Source organism: Oryctolagus cuniculus, chromosome 5 (assembly GCF_051225735.1).
Source record: "Oryctolagus cuniculus isolate XC-2025 breed Fujian yellow rabbit chromosome 5, ASM5122573v1, whole genome shotgun sequence".
In the NCBI taxonomy this organism is placed as follows: domain Eukaryota; kingdom Metazoa; phylum Chordata; class Mammalia; order Lagomorpha; family Leporidae; genus Oryctolagus; species Oryctolagus cuniculus.
The window spans coordinates 88,204,688-88,231,796 of record NC_142871.1 but is presented as its reverse complement, the minus strand read 5'-3'; the positions used below and the strand labels follow the sequence as shown (position 1 = coordinate 88,231,796).

The window sequence follows — 27,109 nt, the reverse complement described above, 5'->3', positions numbered from 1 at the left end:
GTTCTTTCCTCCCTTCAGAGAAAAGTACCTCCTTCTTTGATAACCTGTTCTTTCCACTGGGATCTCACTCACGGAGATCTTTGATTTAGTTTTGTTTTTTTTTTTTCCCCTAGAGTGTCTTGGCTTTCCATGCCTGAAATACTCTCATGGGCTTTTCAGCCAGATCCGCATGCCTTAAGGGCTGATTCTGAGGCCAGAGTGCTGTTTAGGACATCTGCCATTCTATGGGTCTGCTGCGTATCTCACGTCCCATGTTGGATCGTGATCCAACAATCCTATTTTCACAGTTGGCCAAGCTGTCAATTTGCCTGCTCAGTACAGTGTGTGAGAATTCTCATAAACCATATCCTTAATTTTTATCATTTGACTTTAGAAATATTCCAGCTCTAATGCACGAGATGGCCTCAGTGTCGCTTTAATTTGCATTTTCCTGATGAGGTGGGCGTTTGTCTCTGAGGCGCTCTCTCTGCCTTTCCCCTGCTCCATCCTGGAGCAACCCGATCCCTACAAACGCATTTCCCAGGGCCCTTTGCCCATTTACATGCAGCTCACTAGAAGCACTGCTGGGAGATTGGAGGAGGTAGGCCAGAGCCTTTCTCCCTGTCCACTCTGCTGTGAGTCCTCTGGCAGCGTTTTGCTCCTTCATGGTCTCAGCTCCTGTTGCACAAGGCCTGTCTGGGTACTCCTGCTGGATGGTCCTCCCCTAGGCAGTGCCCACTGGACTGGCCCAGCCCCTGATTCTAGAAACTTCGTCTGTTCATCTCCTTCCTTTTCATTGTGGCCTGTGAGTTCCCACCAAGCTCTTGGTAGCCTTCCCTTTGGGGTTTCCAAAGTCTCTGTGTTCAATTGCAACCAAGTGAGAACTCAAATCCGAACATCCCCTACATCTAACACAAGTGAGGCTGAACCGTTTTTCTTTTCCTCCCTGCCTCTCTCCCTCCCGTCTTTATTTTACCATTTAGACCTTCTCTTGTGTAAACTAAGCGCACTTGTCTTTGTTTTTCTCTTGGATCACATTTTTCTTATTGACTTACAGAAATCCTTTCAATTGTTTGAATATGTAGCTGCAAATATTTTATCCTGGTCTTGTATAGCTTGCTTTTCTTTTTTAAAAGATGTATTTTAAGGCTCAGCAGTGTTTATGGTTAACATACTAATTCGATGTATCAAGCTTTTCTTTTGTGGCTTGTGTTTTTCATATCATTTTAGAATCCTTTCCTACCCAGGAGTCAAAAAATAAATAAATAAATAAATAAGGTTTTGGCTTTTTGTCTTGCTTTGTTTTTAAAATTTCACATTTCACAGTCACATCTATATTTTCTTCCACATTTCAGAATTTAATTCACCTGGAATTAATTTTCATGCATGGTTTGCTGTGGAGGTCTGTTATTTTTTTCAAGTGGATAACCTGTTATGCTGGAAACAGTGGTCTGTTGGAGTTGCCTCATACCCATTCAGGAGGGGCTGTTATTAAATATTGAAGAATTTGTGAGCTGATTATTAAACACATTGTAGTGTGTATCAGTCATGGTGGGAATTTTTATACTACAGGGATGGGTAAATATTGCAAATCAGCTTCCTCTCCAACCCTAGGGAATTTACACGCACATAGGTGCACAGAACTTATCATGAAGCCTATTATACAGTGAATCCTTTGCAAATTGAACATCACAACTTTAATGGTTATAAAACAAATTTTTGAGTTGCAACAGAAAATAATGCACATATACACACATGTAGAAAGAGGGCATTTCCTGCATAATTCGCAAAAAAAAGTGCTATGTGTTCTGAATCATCAATTTATTTTAAAAAATAATTTTTATTTGCTATTATGATCTTTTTTAAATTTTTTATTTTTAAAAAATTTCATTTATTTGAAAGAAAGAGTTACAGAGAGAGGTAGAGTCAGAGAGAGAGGTCTTCCATCTGCTGGTTCACTCCCCAAATGGCTACAACGGCCAGAGTGGAGCCAATTCGAAGCCAGGAGCCAGGAGCTTCTTCCAGGTCTCCTATGTGGGAGCAGGGGTTCAAGGGCTTGAGCCATCCTCTGCTGCTTTCCCAGGCCATAGCATAGAGATAGATTGGAAGTGGAGCAGCCTGGACTTGACCGGGTGCCATATGGGATGCCGGCACTGCAGGCCAGGGCTTTAACCCACTGTGCCATAGAGCCAGCCCCCTGATGATCTTATGATCCTCTTCTAATCAACCAATATGATAATAAATAAAATATAGATGCTTGTATTCTTGGGATAATTCAGTTGGGTTGTAATTATTACTTTTTAATTAAAAATAGCCATTATGTGTTTAAATTTTTTTCTTTTTTTTTAACTTTTATTTAATGAATATAAATTTCCAAAGTACAGCTTATGGTTTACAATGGCTCCCTCCCCATAACTTCCCTCCCACCCGCAACCCTCCCCTTTCCCTCTCCCTTCCACCTTCCATTCACATCAAGAATCATTTTCAATTCTCTTTATATACAGAAGATCAGTTTAGCATATATTAAGTAAAGATTTCAACAGTTTGCACCCACATAGAAACACAAAGTGAAAAATACTGTTTGAGTACTAGTTATAGCATTAAATCTCAATGTACAGCACATTAAGGACAGAGATCCTACATGAGGAGTAAGTGCACAGTGACTCCTGTTGTTGACTTAACAAATTGACACTCTTGTTTATGGCCTCAGTAATCACCCTAGGCTCTTTTCATGAGCTGCCAAGGCTATGGAAGCCCCATGAATTCACCGACTCTGATCATATTCAGACAAGGTCGTAGTCAAAGTGGAAGTTCTCTCCTCCCTTCAGAGAAAGGTACCTCCTTCTTTGATGACCTATTCTTTTCACTGGGATCTCACTTGCAAAGATCTTTCATGTAGGTTTGTTTTGTTTTGTTTTGTTTGTTTTTGTTTTTGTTTGTTTTTTGCCAGAGTGTTTTGGCTTTCCATGCCTGTAATACTCTCATGGGCTTTTCAGCCAGATCCGCATGCCTTAAGGGCTGATTCTGAGGCCAGAGTGCTGTTTAGGACATCTGCCATTCTATGGGTCTGCTGTGTATCTCACTTCCCATGTTGGATCGTTCTCTCCCTTTTTGATTCTATCAGCTACTATTTGCAGACACTATTCTTGTTTATGTGATCCCTTTGGCTCTTAGTCCTATCATTATGATCAATTGTGAACAGAAATTGATTACCAGGACAAGTGAGATGGCATTGGTACATACCACCTTGATGGGATTGAATTGGAATCCCCTGGTATGTTTCTAACTCTACCGTTTGAGGTAAGTCAGCTTGAGCATGTCCCTAATTGCACATCTCTTCCCTCTCTTACTCCCACTCTTATATTTAACAGCAATCACTTTTCAGTTAAGTTTCAACACTTGAGAATAACTGTGTATTGATTACAGTATTCAACCAAAAGTATTAAGTAGAAAAATAAACAAAAAAAAAATACTAAGAGGGATAACGTATTAAGTTGTTCATCAACGGTCAGGGCAAGGGCTGATCAAGTCACTGCTCTCATAGTGTTCATTTCACTTCAACAGGTTTCCTTTTTGGTGCTCAGTTAGTTGTCACCGATCAGGGAGAACATATGGTATTTGTCCCTTTGGGACTGGCTTATTTCGTTCAGCATAATGTTTTCCAGATTCCCAACAGATATCACTTTTCAGTTAAAATTTAAACATCTAAGAATAATTGTGTGTTAATTACAGAGTTCAACCAATAGTACTAGAACAAAAAAAAAATACTAAAAGGAATAAAGTATTACATTGTACATCAACAGTCAGGACAAGAGCTGATCAGGTCACTGTTTCTCATAGTGTCCATTTCACTTCAACAAGTTTCCCCTTTGGTGCTCAGTTAGTTGTCGCCGATCAGGGAGAACATATGATATTTGTCCCTTTGGGACTGGCTTAATTCACTCAGCATGATGTTTTCCAAATTCCTCCATCTTGTTGCAAATGACTGGGTTTCGTTGTTTTTGACTGCTGTATAGTATTCTATAGAGTACATGTCCCATAATTTCGTTATCCAGTCTACTGTTGATGGGTGTTTGGGTTGGTTCCAGGTCTTAGCTATTGTGAATTGAGCTGCCATAAACATTAAGATGCAGGCAGCTTGTTTGTTTGCCAATTTAATTTCCTTTGGGTAAATTCCAAGGAGTGGGATGGCTGGGTTGAATGGTAGGGTTATATTCAGGTTTCTGAGGAATCTCCAGACTGACTTCCATAGTGGCTTAACCAGTTTGCATTCCCACCAACAGTGGGTTAGTGTCCCTTTGTCCCCACATCCTGGCCAGCATCTGTTGTTGGTAGATTTCTGAATGTGAGCAATTCTAACCGGGGTGAGGTGAAACCTCATTGTGGTTTTGATTTGCATTTCCCTGATTGCTAGTGATCTTGAACATTTTTTCATGTGTCTGTTGCCCATTTGGATTTCCTCTTTTGTAAAATGTCTATTGAGGTCCTTGGACCATCTCTTCAGTGGGTTGTTTGTTTTGATGTTGTGGAGTTTCTTGATTTCTTTGTAGATTCTGGTTATCAACCCTTTATCTGTTGCATAGTTTCCAAATATATTTTCCCATTCTGTCAGTTGCCTCTTCACTTTCCTGACTGTTTCTTTTGAAGTACGGAAACTTCTCAATTTGATGCAATCCCAAATGTTAATTTTGGTTTTGACTGCCTGTGCTTCTGGGTATTTTCCAAGAAGTCTTTGCCCGTACCTATATCTTGCAAGGTTTTTCCAATGCTCTCTAATAATTTGATGGTTTCGGGTAGTAGATTTAAGTCTTAAGTCCATGTTGAGTGAATTTTTTTGTAAGGTGAAAGGTAGGGGTCTTGCTTCATGCTTCTGCACGTGGAAATCCAGTTTTCCCAGCACCATTTATTGAATAGACTGTCCTTGCTCCAGGAATTGGTTTTAGATCCTTGATCAAATATAAGTTGGCTGTAGATATTTGGATTGATTTCTGGTGTTTCCATTCTGTTCCATTGGTCTATCCATCTGTTTCTGTACCAGTACCATGCTGTTTTGATAACAACTGCCCTGTAGTATGTCCTGAAATCTGGTATTGTGATGCCTCCAGCTTTGTTTTTGTTGTACAAGATTGCTTTAGCTATTCGAGGTCTCCTGTGTCTCCATATGAATTTCAGCATCATTTTTTCCAGATCTGAGAAGAAGGTGTTTAGTATCTTGAATGGTATCGCATTGAATCTGTAAATTGCTTTTGGGAGAATGGACATTTTGATGATATTGATTCTTCCAATCCATGAGCATGGAAGATTTTTGCATTTTCTGGTATCCTCTTCTATTTCTTTCTTTAAGGTTTTGTAATTTTCATCGTAGAGATCCTTAACGTCCTTGGTTAAGTTTATTCCAAGGTATTTGATTGTTTTTGTAGCTATTGTGAATGGGATTGATCTTAGAAGTTCTTCTTCAGCCATGGCATTGCCTGTGTATACAAAGGCTGTTGATTTTTATGCATTGATTTTATATCCTGCTACTTTGCCAAACTCTTCTCGTGTTTAAATTTTTTAAATGTTTAGTTTTATTTTCATTTGAAGGCAGAGAGAGACAGAGGGAGAGAGAACGACAGAGATCTTCCATCTGCTGCTTTGCTACCCAATGAGGGCTAGGCCAGGCTGAAGCCAGGAATGGGAACTCAATCTGGGTCTCTTATGAAGGCAACAAGGACCAAAGTACTTGAGCCATCACCTGCTGCCTTCCAGGGTGTGCATTAACAGGAAGCTAGGTGGAAGCAGAGGAGGCAGGACTCAGACCAGGCACTCTGATATGGGATGCAGACGTCCCAAGCAGCAACTTAGTACCACACCAAATATCCATTTCTGTGTTTACATTTTTATTTATTTATTTATCAGAGAGAGAGAGAGAGAGAGGGAGAGAGAGAGAGAGAAAGAAAGCTCCCACCTATGAGTTTACTCCCCAAATGCCTGCAATGGTCAGGTCTGGGCAGGGCCAAAGCCAGGAGACCAGAATTCAGTCTAGATCTCCTATGCCAGCAACAGAGACCCAAGCACTTGAGCCATCACCTGCTATCTCTCAGGTTGGGCATTAGCAGGAAGCTGGAACCAACTTGAACTCAGGCACGCTGATAGGGGATGCCTGTGTCACCACTGGCATCTTAACTGCTAGGACAGACACCTGCCCCTGCTATTATTAAATTTTATCTGAAATTAATTTCAGTATTTGTTGTTGGGGCTGGCACTTTGATGTGGTGGGTAAAGCTGCTGCCTGCTACGCCAGCATCCTATATGGGCACTGAATCGAGTCCTGGCTGCTGCACTTTCAATCCAGCTTTCTGCTAATGTGCCTGGGAAAGCAGTGGAAAATGACCCAAGTGCTTGGCCCTTGCACCTACATGGGAGACCTGGAATAAACTCCTGGCTCCTGGCTTCTGACTGGCACAGCTCCGGCTGTTGCAGCCATTTGGGGAGTGAAAATTTTTTTAATTAAAAAATTGTTATCAATGTTCATAAATGAAATTGGCATGTTCTTTTCATTATTTGATCTTTCTAACTTGGCTTGAATGTTGAAATAACATTGGTCATATAATGTGTTTTGGAGTGGGCAGTTCTTTTCTATTTTACCTTATGATGCCTGTGTGACAAGAATCTGGCCCTCAGTCAACAGGTGTATCTCATTTGTTAAACTCCTTCATCACCTTCTCCTCACCTTATGGACCAATTAATTCCTAATTGATTTTCATTATACTAAATCTATTTGGTTCTGATATTTTTCCTTTGAGTCATTTTTACAAAAATATTTGTAGAGAAAGTGGGTTGTTTCATCTCACTTCTCTAACTTACTGGCAAAAATAAATTGCTGAGGCCAGCGCCCTGGCTCAATAGGCTAATCCTCCGCCTTGCAGCACCGGCACACCGGGTTCTAGTCCCGGTCAGGGCACCGGATTCTGTCCCGGTTGCCCCTCTTCCAGGCCAGCTCTCTGCTGTGGCCCGGGAGTGCAGTGGAGGATAGCCCAAGTGCTTGGGCCCTTCACCCCATGGGAGACCAGGAGAAACACCTGGCTCCTGGCTTTGGATCAGTGCGTTGCGCCGGCTGTAGCACACCGGCTGCAGCGGCCACTGGAAGGTGAACCAACGGCAAAAGGAAGACCTTTCTCTCTGTCTCTCTCTCTCACTGTCCACTCTGCCTGTCAAAAAAAAAATTGCTGAAAGTATTTTCTTATTTTTGATACTGCTTCTGTCTGCACAGTTAAACCCATTTTTTTTAATTTCTACTACTTACCTGTTCTTTCTGCTTTCATCAGTCTTTTCAAAGTTGCAGCTATTATATGAGTATTTTTTAAAGAATGTGACTTTGATTTCATCAGTCCTCTCTAATGTATTTTTGCTTTCTATTTCATTACTTTGCCCTTATTTTATTACCTACTAACTGTGGCTGCCTTACTGGCACTCCTTTTCTTCCTGGGACCGAGGAGTGGTGCTTGAGAGGAGAAAGCAGAAAGCGTGCGATTGAAGTGACATCAGGCCAAGAAGAATGGAGGTTGGCATTTCCTCTGAGAAGTGCTAGACTCCGGGAGTTCTTTAAAGGAGACATTTTTAAACCCTTCTTTTCAGCCACTTGGAAAGCTCTAGAAGGTGCTTCTAAGGGAACATTTTCAGAAGATGTTAATTATTTCTTTTGCATAACAAATCTATGCAACCTTATAGGCATGAGGAAAAGGAACTTGTATTAAGTGCTGTGGTTCATTGCAGAGCACATAAATGCTTAAATCGCAGCTTGGCCAACAAGGAAGAAGAAAATAAGGAAGCAATACTCTCCTTATAATTGATTTCTAAGTCCCAGTCCATAGGCTGAGTTCTTTCGGCATCTGGCAATTGTCCAGCTGATAAGCCACCTCCAGAGGTAGCCGGCACCCACCCACATGGCGGGGATTTCCCTGCTTCTGGTGTCTGCAAGCACCCGAGTCATGTGGAAGTATTTGAAAAAAGTGTTCATAAGAGGATACTTCAAAAGTTCATGGAAAATGAGATTTTATTTTGATACAAAAAAAATGAAAACCATGCATACGAGATTGTTCTGAAAGCTCATGGAGAGTAAGTATTACGGAAAAAAATGCGTGGATTTCAACATGTTTGGCACAAAACAAATTACCTTTTAATTCCATTTTCCCATAGACTGTTTGAAGTACCCTCATGTGTCTTTATTGTCACCCCCAATTGTGTCCGTTTGTGTGACTCATAATTTCTGATGTCCTCTGAACCCACTCTAGACTGATAATTCCACCTCTCCGTGCAATGGAATTCTCTTTAAAAAAATCAAAATAAAGCAGCTCCTAGTTTAATGAGCCATGCAAACAAGTAGAAAAACAACCATTAGTGCTGTTAGCTTTTCATTGCTTGAACTACAGTACCTGAGACAAGCTACTGAAGAAGGGGCGAGGTTTATTTCTGCTTGGAGTTTGACGGTTTGCAGTCCCAGAACAGAGGCCTCTGGTGAGGCTGGGGGATGACAGAGGGATGACTGCGTTGTGTGGCAGTGAGTAGAGAGAGCAGCCAGGCCAAACTTGGCTTCCATAAACAACCTTCTATTCAGAGCCACCCTCCAGTGATCTCCGTGGGCCCACCTCCTAGATGCCATCATTAGATCAAATCTCCACCCTTAATCTAGTAACCATTGGTTTAGGACTTTGGGAACCAAGCCCCTGTGCATGGACCTTTCAGATACCTCCAAACTATCATCCGAACTGTAACAGGGGTGCGATAATAAATGCAACATTAGAAATACGCAAAGGGTGCTGTGAAAGCCAGAGCCAGCATCAGAATGAAAGAATCACAGCAGGATGCTGGGAGGAAGAATTGCCGTTCTGATTTCAAGCTGATGAAAGCTCTTGATTCAGGTGGGTGTGAATGAGGGCGGTGAAAGGATTGACGGGAGGCTAGGCCCACGAGAAGCCGGGGCTCCCATCCACTAAAACATCCTGGTGATAAGAAGGCAGGCGAGAGGAGAGGAAGGGTGTGTGGTGAAGCAGAGCTTTTCTTCATTGGAACGGCAGTGGTGCCTGCCTACTCAGGCCATGCATAGCTAACTGGGGGTTCTCAGTGCTGCCCGACTCAACCAGGGCGCTCCAGCAATGAGCCTTCTGCTCTGTCTCCCCTGGCTGGCTCATCGCTGCGCTCCCTAGTGACTGATTCCTCTCTAGGCCATGCCCTACTCTGACCTTGTCTTTTCTAGAAGAGCTTACTGGCTGAGCCACAGTAGGGTGCTTGGGGCGTTGGGCAGTGATTGAGTCAGGAAAAATCCAGCCTTGAGGACATGAAAGCTGGATGAAGACCATGCTGGCTGATCAACCGCCTGGTCCATACCATGTGCATAGGAGCAGCAAAGCAGGGAACCTAAGCATTCTATTGCAAGAATGTTCTCCTTCAAAAATAGCTGCAAAGCTATTTTCCCTAGGAAAATGTGTTATCATTTTTTGTACTCACATCAGTTTATATAAAGATCTTTGTCTGTCCCTAGTTGAAGGTTGGTATATTGGGACCAAGTCCCCCATGCAAATTGTCTCCGGAGTGGAGGAGCCACACTTAGAAACCTATGGGAGCACAATTGCAGGAATAACAGATCTACAATAAATGCTGCACAGCCTTTCACAAATCCCATGACATTTGTTCTTCACTGAACTGTGAGATGCACTGTGTTAATAATTCTCACATTGCAGATGGCGAAATGGATGCTAGGGGAAGTTGCGTAAGTTGGCAAGTTCCTGAGCTGCTGAGTGTGGCATTCAGAACTCATACCCAGATCACTGACTCCTGAGCCCACAGCCCTCACCCTTCCCCAAACCATGACTCTCGTAAGCTTCTCTCCATCTGTTCTCGCGCTGGTCAATGGCATTGAGAAACTGATCTGCTTCTCTAGCTTTGAAATTCATTGGCTAAATGAGTATCTATTCTGTGAGGATGTAGAGGTGGCCCCTATAGCCCTAACATCTAGGAGACAGATAATGCATTTAAAAGGTCTATAAATGAGCAGGATTTTTTTTTTTTTTGGAAGTTTTAAGAACCCTATTTTTTTGTAAGACGCTGAAGATGGAGATGTAATTTTAGATTATGATATGGAAGAAGATTTTGAATGGATTTGGTATTTCAGCTGACTTCTGTCAGGCAGCTGGATTTTGATGGGCAGGACTTGGGCATACCCGGGAACAAATTCAAGGTCCTAGAAGGACCAAGTGTGCAGTTCGCAGCCTGCATGAAGCTGAGTGATGGCAAGCGAGGCCTGCAGCTGGGTCACAGGGCACCTTGTATGTCTGTATAACGAGTCTGCTTACAGCAGAAAGATGGTAGAGACCCTCTAAACATTTTTCAGTAGGCAAATGGCATGACTGGAAAATAATCAGGGGCTAAAGTTGTTCACAGCAGGTTAGGCTAATCTTGGGGTGCCAGAATCCCACACTGGAGTGCCAGTTCTGGTCCAGCTTCTTGCTAATGAGCCTGGAAAGATGCTGATGACAGCTCAAGTACTTGGGTCCCTACCATTTACATGGGAGACCCAGATGCAGTTCCTGGCTCCTTACTTTGGCTTCATCCAGCCCTGGCTATTGAGGGCATTTGGGGAGTAAACCAGCAGGTCAAAGATCTCTCCCTGTCTCTGTCTCCCTCTCGTTGTCACTCTCTATCAAATAAAGAAACCTCTTCAAGAAGAAAGTAATTAATGATCAATGCTACTTTTCCAGAGGAGAACCAATGATGCAGGTCATAGGTCAGTGCATTCAGAATCATTCTGTATCTCCTCTGATGGTTAATTTCACGTATCGACTTGGCTAGGATTCAGTACCCAGTTGTTCAAACACTAATCTGGATGTTGCTATGACAATATTTTTTCAAATATGGTTAACATTTCCAATCAGTAGACTTTAAGTAAAGTAGATTGCCCTTCATAATGCAGGTGAGCTTTGACTAAGCAGCTGAAGACCTTTGGAGCAAAGACCAAGGTTTCTTAAACAAGGAGGAATTCTGCCTCGCCTGGCAACACGGAAACCTGCTTGAGTTTACAGCTAGCTTGCTCTGGCATACAGATTTCAGGCTCCAGACTACAGCATCGACTCTTACCTGAATTCCCTGCCTGCCCTACAGACCTCAGACTTGCCAGTCCCCACAGTGATGTGAAACAATTCCTTAAAATAAATCAATCTTAGATAAATGATTGACAACTGGATAGCTCTACAGGTATCAGTTTGAGGGGTGTTCAAAAAGTTCATGGGAATACATATTATGAAAAAACAATGCATGGATTTCAAATTTTTTGCATCAGAATAAACCTATGTTTTAATTCTATTTTCCATGAACTTTTAAAAATGCCCTCACATATTTCCTGTTGATTCTATCTCTAGAGGATTCTATACTATACCAGCTATTTTCAAAAGGGTTTTAAAATGAGTAAGCAGACACATTCATTACAATCTGGTTTTACATTTTGTAGGTTTAACTTATTTTTTAAGGTCAATGAATTATTATTCAGTAGATTTTTTGAGTTCCCCTTTATTTCCTCCCAATTCATTGCTTCCTGCCTCTTTGTCCAATGATCCTTACAGCAAAACCACTAAAATACATGATAGAAGCAATGTATTCAACAGAGACTAAATCCTGGAATCTAGAAATAAGATTTAGTCTGCAATTGGTATTAATAAGCATAAACACAGCCTGCCCTGCTGCTCCTTCTGCCCTAAGGCTTAGATGACATCTGTTTGTAAGAGTGAGGAGGCGTCTCTAAAGAAAACAGGAAGTTTTTAGAGTAAAATATAATTAAAGCAGGATACATAGCTGCCTTGGAAACTATGCAAGAGGCTTCCAGAGAGTTTTGGTGATGTTGATGATTTTAGAGATGGGCCACTGTTTCTCCAGGGCTGACAGATGGGGGCTCTGATGAATCCTGAGTGCCAAGTGGCACTGTTCTCAGCACATACACACACACTCACACACACCAGTTTTCTCATCTGTAATGGGACAGGTTGAGCTAGATGATTTCCAAACTCCTTTTGCAATTCTGGCCTTCTGTGAGTCTGTGATTTGTTTTTCCAGATTGGCTCTGTGATTTGCAAGAGAATGAGTTGATATTCCAGGAGACTCTGACAGTAAAAATTCTTATTGTAAATTAAAATATTCATGTTTTGGCCTTTAGATCCACCTTTTTGGTCTCTGATTAGCATGGACAATTTCTCCCTACCAAATCACTTACAGACAAAGGACCATCTGACTTGTCCCACTTACTGGGCCCACGTCACATCATGAAGCAGTATGAATTGGGTGGTCAGAACACTCCCCAAGGGGTTTGCATGGCAGCATGTTGACAATAAACACAGAAAAGAGATTTTAAAATGCTGTAAATAATACATGGTAATACACAAAAGGACAAAGCAAACAGCTAAACCCCATCACTCAGCGATAGTCACCATTAACATGTGACCATTTAAACATAGATTTTTATGGTTATATGTATTTTATTAATGAGACATGCAATGTGACAATATTCAAATTTTATTTAAAATTCTATATTTTAATATTTAATCTAAAATATATTTTAGGATATGAGAGGGCTTCAAAGAGTTCATTTTGATTATAATTTCTATCAACTTTTTGAAATCCCCACAAATTTTATTATAAAACTAGAATTTGTATGTTTTCCTTACATTTAGAGAAGGATTATTGACATTAAAAAGCAGAACCTAGAAGACCTGTTTTCTCTGTTTTAAAAATTTATTTTAAGTTGAAAATTTATAAATCTGTATATTTATGGGGAACAAAGTGAGGTTATATATTCATGCAATGTGGAATAAGTAAGTCAAGCTTTAATATGGGCATCATCTCAAATACTTACCTTTTTATATTTATAAGGATTCTTTGAAATGTTCAGTCTTTAACTGATTCAGTAGAGCTTGTAGACACAATCCTAAGAATATAATGATATTCCCTTTTCCCTTTCACTCTTGCTCCTTCTCCCTTTCTTTTTTTTTAGTTTTTGAGATAGCATATGTTAAATTTACATTAAAGGAGTAATGCTTGCTTTACCAAAGCAAAAAATTTAACAAGTAAAAAGCAAAAAGACCTAGATTAGTGAGAATATTGACAGTGGCTATAAACAATAATTGAATGGGAAAATGACCATTTCACCCATATACAGTAACTGTTAAAGTAATCACAGATCATTAAAACTATAGTACTATAACACTTTTAACTACTGATTTGACAAAGGTATAAAACGAAGTTTTACAAAACTGTGTTTGCAGCAATACTGATATACACAAGCATTTCTTTTTTTTTATTTTTTCCTCTCTTTTTAAAGAAATTGAGCTCACACATATGGGGAGAACATGTAGTATTTGTCTTTTGTCTGATTTCACTCAATATGGTGTCCTCCAGGTGCACCCATTTTCCCCAAATGATAGAATTTCCTTGTTTTTTAATAGTTAAATGATATTCCATTGTGTATCCATACTGCATTTTATTATATATTCATCTGATGATGGATATCTTAGTTGATTTCATATTTTGGCTATAGTTTACAGTGCAGCTGTAAACATGGTGGTGCAGGTATCTCTTTAGTACAATGTGTTCCTGTCTTTTGGGTGTATATCAAGTTGCTGGGTTGCTGGATCACATAGAAAGTCTGTTTCTAGTTTTTTTATTTTTAAAATTTTTTAAAAGATTTATTTATTTATTTGAAAGAGTTACACAGAGAGAGAAGGACTGACAGAGAGGTCTTCGATCCGCTGGTTCACTCCCCAGATGGCCGCAACGGCCAGAACTGCGCCGATCCGAAGCCTGGAGCCAGGAGCTTCCTCCGGGTCTCCCACGTGGGTGCAGGGACCCAAGTGCTTGGGCCATCTTCTACTGCTTTCCCAGGCCGTAGCAGAGAGCTGGATCAGAAGTGGAGCAGCCAGGACTAGAACTGACGCCCATATGGGATGCTGGTACTGCAGGCAGCGGCTTTACCCACTATGACACAGTGCCGGCCCTATTTCTAGTTTTTATTTTTTTATTTATTTTTTTTATTATTTATTTATTTATTTATTTATTTTTTTGACAGGCAGAGTGGACAGTGAGAGAGAGAGACAGAGAGAAAGGTCTTCCTTTTGCCGTTGGTTCACCCTCCAATGGCCGCCGCAGCCAGCGCGCATCAGCCGGCGTACCACGCTGATCCCATGGCAGGAGCCAGGAGCCAGGTGCTTTTCCTGGTCTCTCACGGGGTGAAGGGCCCAAGCACCTGGGCCATCCTCCACTGCACTCCCTGGCCACAGCAGAGAGCTGGCCTGGAAGAGGGGCAACCCGGACAGAATCCGGCGCCCCAACCGGGACTAGAACCCAGTGTGCCGGCGCCGCTAGGCGGAGGATTAGCCTAGTGAGCCGCGGCGCTGGCCTATTTCTAGTTTTTTAAAGAAATCTCACTGTTTTCCACAGCTGGGACTTAAACCGCTTCTTATATGGGATGCTGGCGCTGCAGATGGCAGCTTTATCTGCTACACCACAGCACTGGTGCTCCAACCTAAGTCTTTTGGCTGAAGAATTTCATCCATTTACATTCAGTCTTCATAAGTACTTATCATTTTTTGGCGATAAGAACAATTGAAATTTATTCTCTTAGCAATTTTGAAATGTACAACACAGTGTTATTAACTGTATTTACCACATTGTCCAATAGACCTCAAAAAACCCACATATCATTCTGAGATTTCGTGCCCTGTGACCATAATCTCCCCATTCTCTGCAGCCTCCATGACTACCGTTCTACTCTCTGCTTCGATGGTTTTATGCTGCACACACAGGTGTAGACATGTGGCCCTTACCTGGTATCATTTGTTTCACTTAGCATAGTGTCCTGCAATTCCATTAATGTAAAAATGGTAGCATTGCCTTATTTTTTGTGGTTGAACAGTATTCCATTTTTTCTCTCTACTTATTTTAGCTGTAATTATTGTCTGTTGTGTTGTCTTTTAGCCATCATATTGGGGATATAATTGCTCCACACACCTTCATTGTCATCCCAGAGTACAGTATTCTGCAGGTGGCTCTACTAATGACATTGGCTTTTGTGTTTTCATGTTTCATAATGGACTTTTGTTGCCATGATCAAATGAAGCAATTCTTACCCTTCTAGGTCAATTTTCTTTCAGTTCTGTGGAGATCACACATGTGTCTCAGGGCTTGCAAAAAGATCTTCTAATCTGTAGATAGTTGCTCATTTTACCTTTTGGTTTGGGGTGTAGCCCAAGAATTCCTATTCTACTATTTTGCTGGTGTCGCCTCACAACTTGTTTTCTTACATCACAGTTACGTCATCCATACATAAAGAGGCTGAAAAACATGAAACCTGACAAAATAGAGTTCTGACTTACCCAAGAAACCAAGCAAAAAGTGTAAATGAGAAAAGTAAATGACAAGAGCTATACCTCCCTTATTTTTTAATTGTCAATAATTTGCCATATTGGGTCTTATGTAACAGACTATTTTCAGACAAAATGCAACATACAAAAATTTCAGTTAAGTTGTAGCTAATTTTGAAAATAATAACCCATTTTAAGGAAAAAATATTGAAAATTTAAAAGATAGACTCGGTGGGCTCTTTAAATGCCAGACATTATTTATTATAACTTTCTGAACTAGAAATGAAAACTTTCTGAAGCATCTTCTACGGTAAGGTATTACATTGCATTCACTGGAAGAGCACAAATAACAACTGAGAGACCTTTGACAGTTTTACAATCAATTCCTTCTGAATGCCTGTTGCATGGAGAGAAGTCACAGCAGTCTCACTTTCATAATAGCAGCTTGGTGAAAACACTCTGTAAAGAAGGAATTCAGTTGTCTCAAGGAAAAGCACTGTAGCTTGCAGGCTGAGCTACCTGCTTTAGTCACAGAATGCCATTTCTACCTGAAAGAGCAAGTGCTGTACAAACTATGGTTATTCAGACCTGTGCATTTGTCACTCTTGGAAAATTGAGTCCACTGCCAGGAGTGACGTTTTTTACCAGTTCTTCTAGTTTGCTGTTTTTGTTGCTAATGAGATAAAGTTTCCACTTTCAAGAAGATTAGAATTTCAGAAAACTTGTTACTTCCATATGAGTCTGGCAGATTCCCAATACCAGGAAATCTTTTTATGAGATTTATGCAGATGCTAATAAATGCGACTTTTTTGATGTTGTACAATGTTTGATGTGAACATATGGAAGATCTGTACAACGTAGAAAATCAATGTTTACCAATACATGATTTTATAAAAAATACACATGAGGAAATTTAAAATTAACCAGTTTCAGTTTATTTCAGTTTATTAACCAGGATTTCAGTTTATATAGTGCAAAAAATTCTTTAATATCACTTCTGTTTCCACAATGCAGCTTACTTTTCAGAACCTACCTCTCATTTAGATTGCATATTAAAGAAGGCTAGCCACAATGACTTAAGGCTAATTAGTGCTCCTGGACCTCCAACAAGGCATCTCTGTGAAATTTTAATTTTTTTTCAGTGAAAATAGCATATTGAAACAGATAGAAGGTAAAAGCAAGTATGAGAATTCAGCTGTCATCTTTAATGACACAGTTAAGAGATGTGCAAAAAATATAAACAACACACTCTTGTTGCTAAATATTTTGTTTGAGAATAAATTTTTCAGAAATGTTATTTATAGTAACATGAAATGTATTTATTGTTATTTTTAAATTAACATAAATGCTTTTTAGTTTTGCTTTAATTCTAAAATGATGAATATTGATAAATATAACACACATAAACACAAACAAAAGCTCTCTAGAATCCTCAATAATTTTTAAGAATGTAAAGGAATCTTTAGATCAAAATGTTTGAGAACCACTGATTTGACATAAATCCTAGTTTACTCATTTATTTAACTGATCCCTTGATTGAAATTGTTTATTTAGCTTATTTATTTTTAAAAGATTTATTTATTTATTTGAAAGGCAGAGCTACAAAGAGGCAGAGACAGAGAGAGGAGTCTTCCATCTGCTGGTTCACTCCCCAGATGGCCACAATGGCCAGAGCTGTGCTGATCCAAAGCTAGGAGCCAGGAGCTTCTTCCAGGTCTCCCCCATTGGTATAGTGGCCCAAGGACTTGAGCCATCTTCTACTGCTTTCCCAGGCTATAGCAGAGAGCTGGATCAGAAGTGGAACAGCCAGGACTCAAACCAGCGCCCATATGGGATGCTGGTACTACAGGCGGTGGCCTTACCCACTACACCACAGTGGCAGCCCCAGGACTTACTAAATCTTAAATCTGTTAGTCTGTGATCTCTGTTTTCTCTCCTGTTATTCGGCAAAGTTCCTCACCAACTTAATCTGTTTCTTGTTGCTGTACCTGAATACCAGGTTGTGTATAATTTACAAAAATAAAACTTTATTCAGCTCATAGTTCTGAAGACTGGGGAGTTGAAGACTGGGCAGCTGTATCTATTTTATTTCTTTTATTTTTATTTTTTGACAGGCAGAGTGGACAGTGAGAGAGAGAGAGAGACACAGAGAAAGGTCTTCCTTTTTCCATTGGTTCACCCCCCAATGGCCGCTGCGGCTGGCGCACCACGCTGATCCGTAACCAGGAGCCAGGTGTTTCTTCTGGTCTCCCTTTCGGGTGCAGGGCCCAAGCACTTGGGCCATCCTCCACTGCACTCCCTGGCCATAGCAGAGAGCTGGACTGGAAGAGGGGCAACCGGGACAGAATCCGGCGCCCCTGGGCAGCTGTATCTAGTGAGGGTTTCTTGCTGGTGGGGCATAGTCCCAAGGCAGCACAAGGAATCACGTAGTAACACAGAATGTTGTAACTGATGCCGCCCCTCTGCGCTTTTTTTTTTTTTTTTTTGGACAGGCAGAGTGGACAGTGAGAGAAAGAGACAGAGAGAAAGGTCTTCCTTTGCCATTGGTTCATCCTCCAATGGCCGCCACGGCTGGTGCGCTGCTGCTGGCGCACCGCGCTGATCCGATGGCAGGAGCCAGGTACTTATCCTGGTCTCCCATGGGGTGCAGGGCCCAAGCACTTGGGCCATCCTCCACTGCACTCCCTGGCCACAGCAGAGAGCTGGCCTGGAAGAGGAGCAACCCGGACAGAATCCAGCGCCCTGATGGGGACTAGAACCCGGTGTGCCGGCGCCGCAAGGCGGAGGATTAGCCTAGTAAGCTGCGTTGCCGGCCTCCCCTCTGCTTTTAAAACCACAGTTATATAAAATTAGGGTCCTATCCTGTGGCCTTGTTTAACCTCAGTTATCTCCTAAAGGCCCCAGCTGTAAATACCATAGTCAGATTAAGTTTCTACTCTCTTAATACCTCAAGGTGGCAATGAAATTTCAGCATAAATTTTGGTAAGCAGATTCAAAGTGTAACACTGGCACATAGGACACACTCAGCATATGTTTGTTGCATAACTGATTAACCAAATAAATGATGAATAAATGATGAGCAAATGGAAAGATATATGAGTTCATTAATCCAAAAATCAGGTTGAGCCATGTGCACATAATATGACAATTTAGAAACAAAGATGGGGGCTCGCACTGTGGTGTAGCTAGTAAAGCCACCTTTGGTGCTAGCATCCCATTTAGGCGCTGGTTTGAGTCCCGGTTGCTTCAATTCTGATGCAGCTCTCTGCTATGGCCTGGGATAGCAGTAAAAGGTGGCCCAAGCACTAGGGTCCCTGAACCCGCGTGGGAGACCTGGAAGAAGCTCCTGGTTCCTGGCTTCGGATCGGCACAGCTCCAGCTGTTGCGGCCATCTGGGGAGTGAACCAGCTGACGAAGACCTCTCTGTAACTTTGCCTTTCAAGCAAATATATAAAATTAAAAAAAAAAAGAAACAAAGATGGAGCTTTAAATGTGTGTGCCCCCTCAGGGCCCCCTGACCCACGAGGGGCCTGGCCTCATGGCCTGAGCCCTGTCCCTACCTCCCCACTGGCTTTCTTTCTACTCACTCTTCTCCTAGACTTCTAAATGCTGCCTGCTCTCATCTGACTCTGCTGGACTGCTAGTATAACAGCCGTCTATCCCACATTGTCTTTTTCTTGGATATACTGCAAGGTAGGAAGTAAGGGAGTAGATTCGGGAACCTACTCATAGCTGGGGCTTTGGGCAAATTTTTAAACCTATCTGTGCCTCTCTCATCCTCTGTGTGGCAGGGTCACATAGTATCCCCCTCACAGGGCTGTTATAAGGATTCCATGAGTAGGTCTTTGTAACTGGAAAAGTGCCTGGCCCAGAGCAGTCTCTATAAATGTTTATTAAATAAAATTAATTCATACGGCAGGGCTTGGATGATTGTTAGAGACCTGTCAGTCTCACGGTATGGTAAGGGTTGGAGTTCTCCAACTTCCCAAGCCACTTCTGCCAGCCCTGCCTGCCCTAGTGAGCAGATGCCAGAACCCAAGTCCTGGCTCAGCACAGACAGCCTCATCATCCCTTGTTGAATCATCTGTGGTTGCATCTCCTACACAGAGAACAAAATGTCTACCTTTAGGACAAGTGAAACAGTTGCCTTTCCAACACAGCTGCTTCACAAGGTATCCTTCCACTTCCAAAGACAATCAGAAAAACCTGCAAAGAGCATTCTCTGAGAATAGAAATTATAGCAACAAAACTGAAGGGGGTGGGCATTTGGTGCACTGGTTAAGATGCCATTTGTGATACTCATATCCCATATCAGAGTGCCTAGGTTTGAGTTGTGAATCTTTTTCTTCTTCTTCTTTTTTTTAGCATTTTTTTTTAATTTGACAGAGTTATAGACAGTGAGAAAGAGAGAGAGAGAGAAAGGTCTTCCTTCTGCTGGTTCACCCCTCAAATGGCCACTATGGCCGGCACTTCGCTGCTCCGAAGCCAGGAGCCAAGTGCTTCCTCCTGGTCTCCCATGAGGGTGCAGGGCCCAAGCGCCTGGGCCTCCTCCACTGCCTTCCCGGGCCACAGCAGAGAGCTGGACTGGAAGAGGAGCAGCCGGGACAGAATCCGGCACCACAACTGGGACTAGAACCCAGCGCCCATATGGGATGCCAGTGCTGCAGGCGGAGGATTAACCAAGTGAGCCACGGCGCCGGCCCCAGAGTTGTGAATCTTTTTCTGATTATAGCTTCCTACTGATGTACACCTTGGAAAGTAGCAGGCAATGACTGAAGTACTTGGTCTCTGCCATCCATATGGGAAACCTGGAAAAAGTTCTGGGCTCCTGGCTTTGGCTTAACCCAGCTCCAGCTGTTTCAGGCATTTGGAGAATGAAACAGCAGATCAAAGATGTCTTCCCGTCTCTCTGGTTTCAACCAAAAAAAAAAAAAAAATGAGGAAAGTAGGTGCATATGTCAGCTTTTTGTTACTACAACAAAATACCTGACATGGCATATGAATGGGTCACAGTCCCAAGATTATCTGCCACTGGTTGGGCATCTAGTGATGGTGTTCTTGCTGGCAGAGTGCCAAGATGTCATAGGTCATTACAGGGAAATAGATGGGGAACATGCACTTCTGTGTCTGTAATTTCTTACAAGTCACCAGGATTTAATCATATGAGCCCCACCCTTACAACTCAACCCAACCCAATGGCCTTTCAAAGGCCCCACCTACAAACCCCACAACCAGGTCAAGTCTCCACCATCTCAGTACCATTAACACAAGACTTTGGGGACCTACCCTTTAACACATGGGCCTTTGTGGAACATTCGATACCCAAGCTACTATCCAAACCATAACAGTAGGAAAAAAAAATTTCAGGCTGGGAATAATCACTTCTGAATTATGCTACAACTCATCTGTAGTGCAGACAAGTCAGCCAGCCTAAAAAGATCAATAAATCCTCTTTTCTGTCTCATGTACAGTCTCTTCAGACACTGTGAAGGCAATTGGAGAGGGTTTATGTGCTGAAAACCCATAATCTTTGGCTGTATTTTGTTCAAGAGACACAGGGAATTGTTTCACATCTGCTTTAATCACATCATGTTGGCAAAGCCTTCAAATCACTTCTAATTGGATCAGTTGCAAGCTTTTTTCCTGATTAAACTATAAAACCTGGAGTTTAGATGTGTTTAATTTCCTACAAGCTGTTAATGAGAGTACTGTTCTCCTTCAGAACAGAATAAAGGAAAAAAAAATGGCTTAAAGAAACACCTGGAGGCCCTAGAAATCCCAGGAACTATTACACTCTAGAGAAGAAACATATCAAAACAGGTAACTCTCACACACTTTATTCTTGATGTCTTTGTGTACATAGGAAAATGCCAGTAACTAACCTAGCCTTTAACAGTGGGTGGTCATCAGCAAACACCGGAGAAGACCCTAGAGCAGCCGCATTTGCCGGTGGATAACATGAGCAGTAGTCTATCAGCCTGTAAAAACTGCCCACACCTCACTTACTGAAGGGGAGGAACAACAGCAGTTTTGTGTGCAGCAGGGGGCGCTGCTGGGAGGTAGACAGGAGGACCTTACCAAGTGGCCTCTGGGTGGCAGTGAAGAGTACATCTGTCACTCCGTGCTCAGTAAATATTAGTGCCTTCTTTCTTGCCTTCCCCCTTCCTGCACTTAATTCCAGTAACCACAGAGGAGGCTCAGAGCCTTCACTGCCTATGCCTCCCCTCGGGGGCCTGAGGATGCCCTCTAAGTTCAGTCCTTAGGGTTTAGGGTTTAGGAAAATGTCGAGTGGCACCAGGAGACGCGTTTACCAGGTGCCTGACGCGCATTTGGTTGAGGAGAGCATGGCAGCACTCGCTCTGACAGCCTTTGACGTCCCCAAGTCCTCTAAGAACCCGTTAGGCCTCTCCCACACCTTCAGTTTACCTTGACCCCTTTTCTTGCCCAGTGGAAAGCTGTATTGGCATGCATATCTTTTGCCTAGTGGGTAGTTGTATTTCTTCTATAACTCCTATAAACAGGTTTCAAGTGTGGCCTTCTGACCCTGTCGTGGTGTCAGGATCTCAGTGAGCAGATGTACTACACTCATGCCTGTGTGGGCAAGAAACTTCAGTTGGAGGCCCCTCCCCTCAGTGCTGGTCTTGGCAGGTCGATGAACTCATCACTTACAGTTCAGCAGAGACAGAGACATGCTTACACGTTGTTATTGTTTAGAAAACCTTAGTTGTTATGGCCGGCGTTGTGGCTCAATAGGCTAATCCTCCACCTAGCGGGTTCTAGTCCCGGTCTGGGCGCCGGATTCTGTCCCGGTTGCCCTTCTTCCAGGCCAGCTCTCTGCTATAGCCCAGGAGTGCAGTGGAGGATGGCCCAAGTGTTTGGGCCCTGCACTCCATGGGAGAACAGGAGAAGCACCTGGCTCCTGCCTTCGGATCAGCGCGCTGCGCCGGCCGCAGCACACCAGCCGTGGCTGCCATTGAAGGGTGAACCAACGGCAAAGGAAGACCTTTCTCTCTGTCTCTCTCTCTCACTGTCTACTCTGCCTGTCAAAAAAAAAAAAAAAAAAAAAAAGGAAACCTTAGTTGTAAGCACACAGATGGGGTTCACTAAACACTTGTTGGACTGGTACTATGTTGACTGGTACTATGTTGAGTTGTGGCAGGTCTAGAGAACTCTCCTGAGCCTAACCTGTGGACGGAAGGTAAGTTGGCACAGCTATCCCAGAACAGTGTGGCGGTTTCTTAAAAATAAAAGCAGATCTGCAGTCGACCTTGTGGCCTTTCCCCTCAGTGTTTCACCAAAGCTGGGAAAGCACAGATCCACACAAGGCCTTGTAAACAAGCTACACGTAGCAGTTTACTCATAATGGCCTCAAACTGGAACCAGTCCAAATGCCCATCGAGATGACTGGATGAACAATGTTGGTGTATCCACGCAGTGGGGCACTACCTAGTAATAAAAACAATTAACTGTGGATATATACAACAACATGGATTGAATCTCAAAATATTTTTAAAAGCCAGACAGAGCATAGCCTGCACAATCACGTTAGTGTAAAATGCTGGAAAATGCAAACCAGTCTACAGTGATAGATCGGTGGTTGCCAAGGGGTGAAAGGGGAGGGTGGAGGGAGGGATGACACAGGCCGTGAGAAAATGGTACTGGGCTGCATCTGTGCTGAGCGTGGCGACTGTTTCATGGCTGGGAGATTTGGGGCCACCCACTCTTGACTCCTGAAAGGAATAATTGGTGTAGAAACTTGTGGTGAATTTGGTGTATACTGTGACCAGCAGTAAAACATTTTTCAGTGAAAACCTAATGGTAAGGTTTTAGCATTAAAAGCACTTTGCAAAACAGATGAGGAGGTCCTGGTTCATCCAACAGCAGAGCACCTCACAGGTGTAGACAGAGTTCTGGAAGTTGCCTGGTATTTAAAGAAACAGGTTCCCATGGGAAAGGGCAGGGATTTTTTTTTTTTTTTTTTTTAGATTCCTGTGATTTGAATTCAAATTCTTCCTTTACCACTCACTAGATGTGTGATCTCAAGTTGTTTTGGCTAGCTCTCATTTTTCTGCTCCATAAAATAGGGATCGTAATACCACCTACCTCAGAAGACTGTTTAGAAGTAGGCTTGAATAGTTTAGTAAGGATTTATAAATATCAGCTTGCTTATTTTAGAGTATAACTGGGATGTGCTCTAAGCAATCACCTCCTTTGAGAGATCCCCAAACTTGCCCCATCCTAACAATCCTCTGGGGGCGTTTGTTAAACACAGATTCCAGCCCTTGCCTCACCCCTACTGAACTTGAATCTCTAGGGGAGGTACCTGGGATCTGTCCAACAAGAGCCTCATAGCTCCAGGCACATTTGGGAAACACAGATGATGTTTGTAAAATTCCAGATTCCCTACATCTGAGGGTCCAGTTCAAGTACCTACACACTCATGGCTTCATCTCCCACTGTCCCTCCCAGAGTCTGATTCTATTCTCAGAGATGAGATATTGCATTTTCTTTTCTTTTTCACTTGTTTGTTTCTGAGCAACATTAGCTTCATTGTAATGCAGCTAGAGAAGAAATTGTATTTTAAATAAACTCCTACCCCTACCCCACCTGGGGCTCTCAGCCCACACTTTGGGAAACACTGCCTGCTATCATCCTACCTCCATTTAAACTATAAGAATTTCAGGAATAATCTGTAATTTGAGACAAAGTGCTCTATAGCTTTGTTTTTGCCTCCAGTTCATGGACTTTATGAATTAGGGGGAATCACTTTGTCTCTTTGCCAAGTATTTTCCTTCCTCATGCCAAATTAAAATTGTTCCCTTCTATGCCAAGTTCTTTAGCTTGGGATTGAAAAGTAACTCACTAGTCAGGATGTATTTGCTGCACCTGTTCCGGATTTGCACAATTCTGCTCATGCAGGCTTTTCTTTACCAGCTCTGGTCATTTGATCTGATTCAGTGCCTTGGAAGCAACCCTGAAGGTAAGGACTCCTCCTGTTTAACTTATGTGTATCGCTGGGCACTTCTGAGGCATTTCTGATGAGCAGAGGGTGTTCAGGGAAGCATGAACAAAGGTATGAGCTCGCCGGGCACACGGGCACTCAGATCATAGGGAGGCTTTCTGGTGTACCACCTTCTGGTTCCAGAGTCACCAAAGGGGTTAAGATGAGGCAGCCAGCAGATCCTTAGAGTTGAGCTAAGCTACATGGATATGATATGGGTAGATGTTGTGCAGCATTTGGTGGGTCCAAGAAAAATTCTGAAGCTTGTGAGCAGCCATGAGACAAATTTGCAAAGATACGCCAGTATGTCAGAGCTGGAAAGCACTGAGACATGGAGGAGAAGCACAATTCCAGCAAAGAACAGCAGAGCTTTTCTGCTAATCCCCTGAATTTCAGCCAGGACTTGAGAAATCATTTCACTGGGACACAGGTACAGTCATCCACATGCAGTTAAGAGCCATGACAAAATAGGATTTAGGGTGTCTGAGGAAACCAGAAATGTGTCACCACCTTGGAGAAACATCTTGCTAAATAATTGACATCGTTCTTACGGGTATCAGTGTGTGTGAGCTCAGTAAAGCTGAGCTTGGATCATTGCATCCGTTTCTTTTGGAAACGAGTTTCTAATTCTTAGAAGCCAACTCAAGCATTCAGTCTCAGTTTTCATAAATGTTCAACTTCAGAACCCTACAATTCTTGAAACTCATCTGCAATAAGAATCCAGGGAACTTTAATTTCTGTAACCTTTTTTTTTTTTAAGATTTATTTATTTGAAAGGCAGAGTTACAGAGAGGCAGAGACACAAGAAAGGTCTTGCATCTGCTGGTTTACTCCTCAAATGGCCACAATGGCCAGATCTGGGCTGATCTGAAGCCAGGAACCAGGAGCTTCTTCTAGGTCTCCCAAATGAGTTCCGGGACCCAAGCGTTGCTGCCCTCCCAGGCCAATGCACAGAGCTGTATGGGAAGTGGAGCAGCTGGAACTCCAACTGGCGCCCATATGGGATGCAGGTGCCACTAAACTTTGTGGGAGAAATGGAATTAAGGTACAAGTTATTTTGGTGCAAGTTTTTTTTAATTTGTGCATTTTTTTGATAGGCAGAGTTAGACAGTGAGAGAGAGAGAGAAAGGTCTTCCTTTCCATTGGTTCACCTCCAAAATGGCCACTATGGCTGGCATGCTGCACCGATCCGAAGCCAGGAGCCAGGTGCTTCCTCCTGGTCTCCCATGTGGGTGCAGGGCCCAAGCACTTGGGCCATCCTCCACTGCCTTCCAAGGCCACAGCAGAGAGCTGGACTGGAAGAGGAGCAACCGGGATAGAACCCGGGGTGCCGGCACCGCAGGCGGAGGATTAACCAAGTGAGCCGCGGCTCCAGCCTAATACGTACATTTTTTTTTTTTTTTGACAGGCAGAGTGGACAGTGAGAGAGAGAGACAAAGGGAAAGGTCTTCCTTTGCCGTTGGTTCACCCTCCAATGGCCGCCGCGGCTGGTGCTCTGTGGCCGGCGCACCGTGCTGATCCAATGGCAGGAGCCGGGTTCTTCTCCTGGTCTCCCATGGGATGCAGGGCCCAAGCACTTGGGCCATCCTCCACTGCGCTCCCTGGCCACAGCAGAGAGCTGGCCTGGAAGAGGGGCAACCAGGACAGAATCCAGCGCCCCAACCCAGACTAGAACCCGCAAGGCGGAGGATTAGCCTAGTGAACCGCGGCGCCAGCCTAATACGTGCATTTTTATAATATGCATTTTCTGTGATTTTTTGAAGCATCCTAGTATGAGATACATTAAAGACTTTAAATTGGGGCCAGCACTGAGCACAGCAGGTTGAAGCCCCAGCCTGCAGTGCCCACAACCCATTATGGGTGCCAGTTTGTGTCCCAGCTGCTCCACTTCCAATCCAGCTTCCTGCTTTGGTGCCTGGGAAAGCAGCAGAGGATGGCCCAAGGACCCTACACCCACGTGGGAGACCAGAAAGAAGCTCCTGGCTCTTGGTTTCAGATCAGCTCAGCTCTGGCCATTGCGGCCATTTGGGGAGTGAACCAGCGGATGGAAGACCTCTCTTTCCTCTCTCTATCTCTCTCTTTCTCTCTTTCAAATAAATAAAATAAATCTTTTATAAAAAAAGTGTAAATATACCTCTGATAAAAAGCATCATTTAGACAGTAAGGATGAAGAGTAAAACTTTAGGAATCCCCATGACAGCATTTCAGTCATGGAAAGACAAGACATAGTGGCAAAAATGGTTCTGCATGAAAGATCTCTGTGAGCAAGACCCCAGTAGAAAGAAGGATGTACTTTTCTCTGAAGGGAGGAAAGAATTTCCTCTTTGCATATGGCCCTGTCTAAATACCAACGGGGTTTGTGGACTCAAAAGGCTTCTATAGCCTTGGCAGCTCATGTCAAGAGCCTCAGGTGGTCATTGACATCAAAAATAAGAGTGTCAGTTGTTAAATCAACAACAAGAGTCACTGTGCACTTACTCCCCATGTTGGACCTCTGTCCTTAATGAGGTATACTATGAGAATTAATGGTAAAACTTGTCTTCAAACTATATACTTTGTGTGTCTGTGTGGGTGCAAACAGTTAAAATCTCTACTTAGTATAGTGTTAGTCTTCTGTATAGAGTGAATTAAAAATGAATCTTAATGAAAAATGGAATGGGAGAGGGAGTAGGAGGTGGGATGGGAGTAGGGGTGAGAGGGTGCAAATGGGGGGAAGAAACATATTCCTAAAAGTTGTATATATGAAATT

The 27,109-nt window shown here is 42.8% G+C and overlaps 2 protein-coding genes across 4 annotated transcripts in view; both read left to right on the top strand.

Moving 5' to 3' along the window:
• Window positions 1-27,109, top strand: part of MRAP2 (melanocortin 2 receptor accessory protein 2) — a 150,208-nt gene that overhangs the window by 28,660 nt on the left and 94,439 nt on the right. The window contains exon 1 of one of the 3 annotated variants that reach the window (XM_089332947.1): window positions 24,227-24,339. The exons of 1 other annotated variant lie outside the window; for it this stretch is intronic. In XM_089332947.1, the coding sequence (XP_089189073.1) occupies window positions 24,231-24,339 (109 nt within the window). In that variant the 5' untranslated portion in view covers window positions 24,227-24,230. Of the gene's footprint in view, window positions 1-24,226; window positions 24,340-27,109 lie in introns of those variants that run through there. One more of the 3 variants, XM_089332949.1, reaches the window with a different exon arrangement.
• CYB5R4 (cytochrome b5 reductase 4) overlaps window positions 1-27,109 on the top strand; it is a 189,966-nt gene that overhangs the window by 140,093 nt on the left and 22,764 nt on the right. The window lies entirely within an intron of this gene.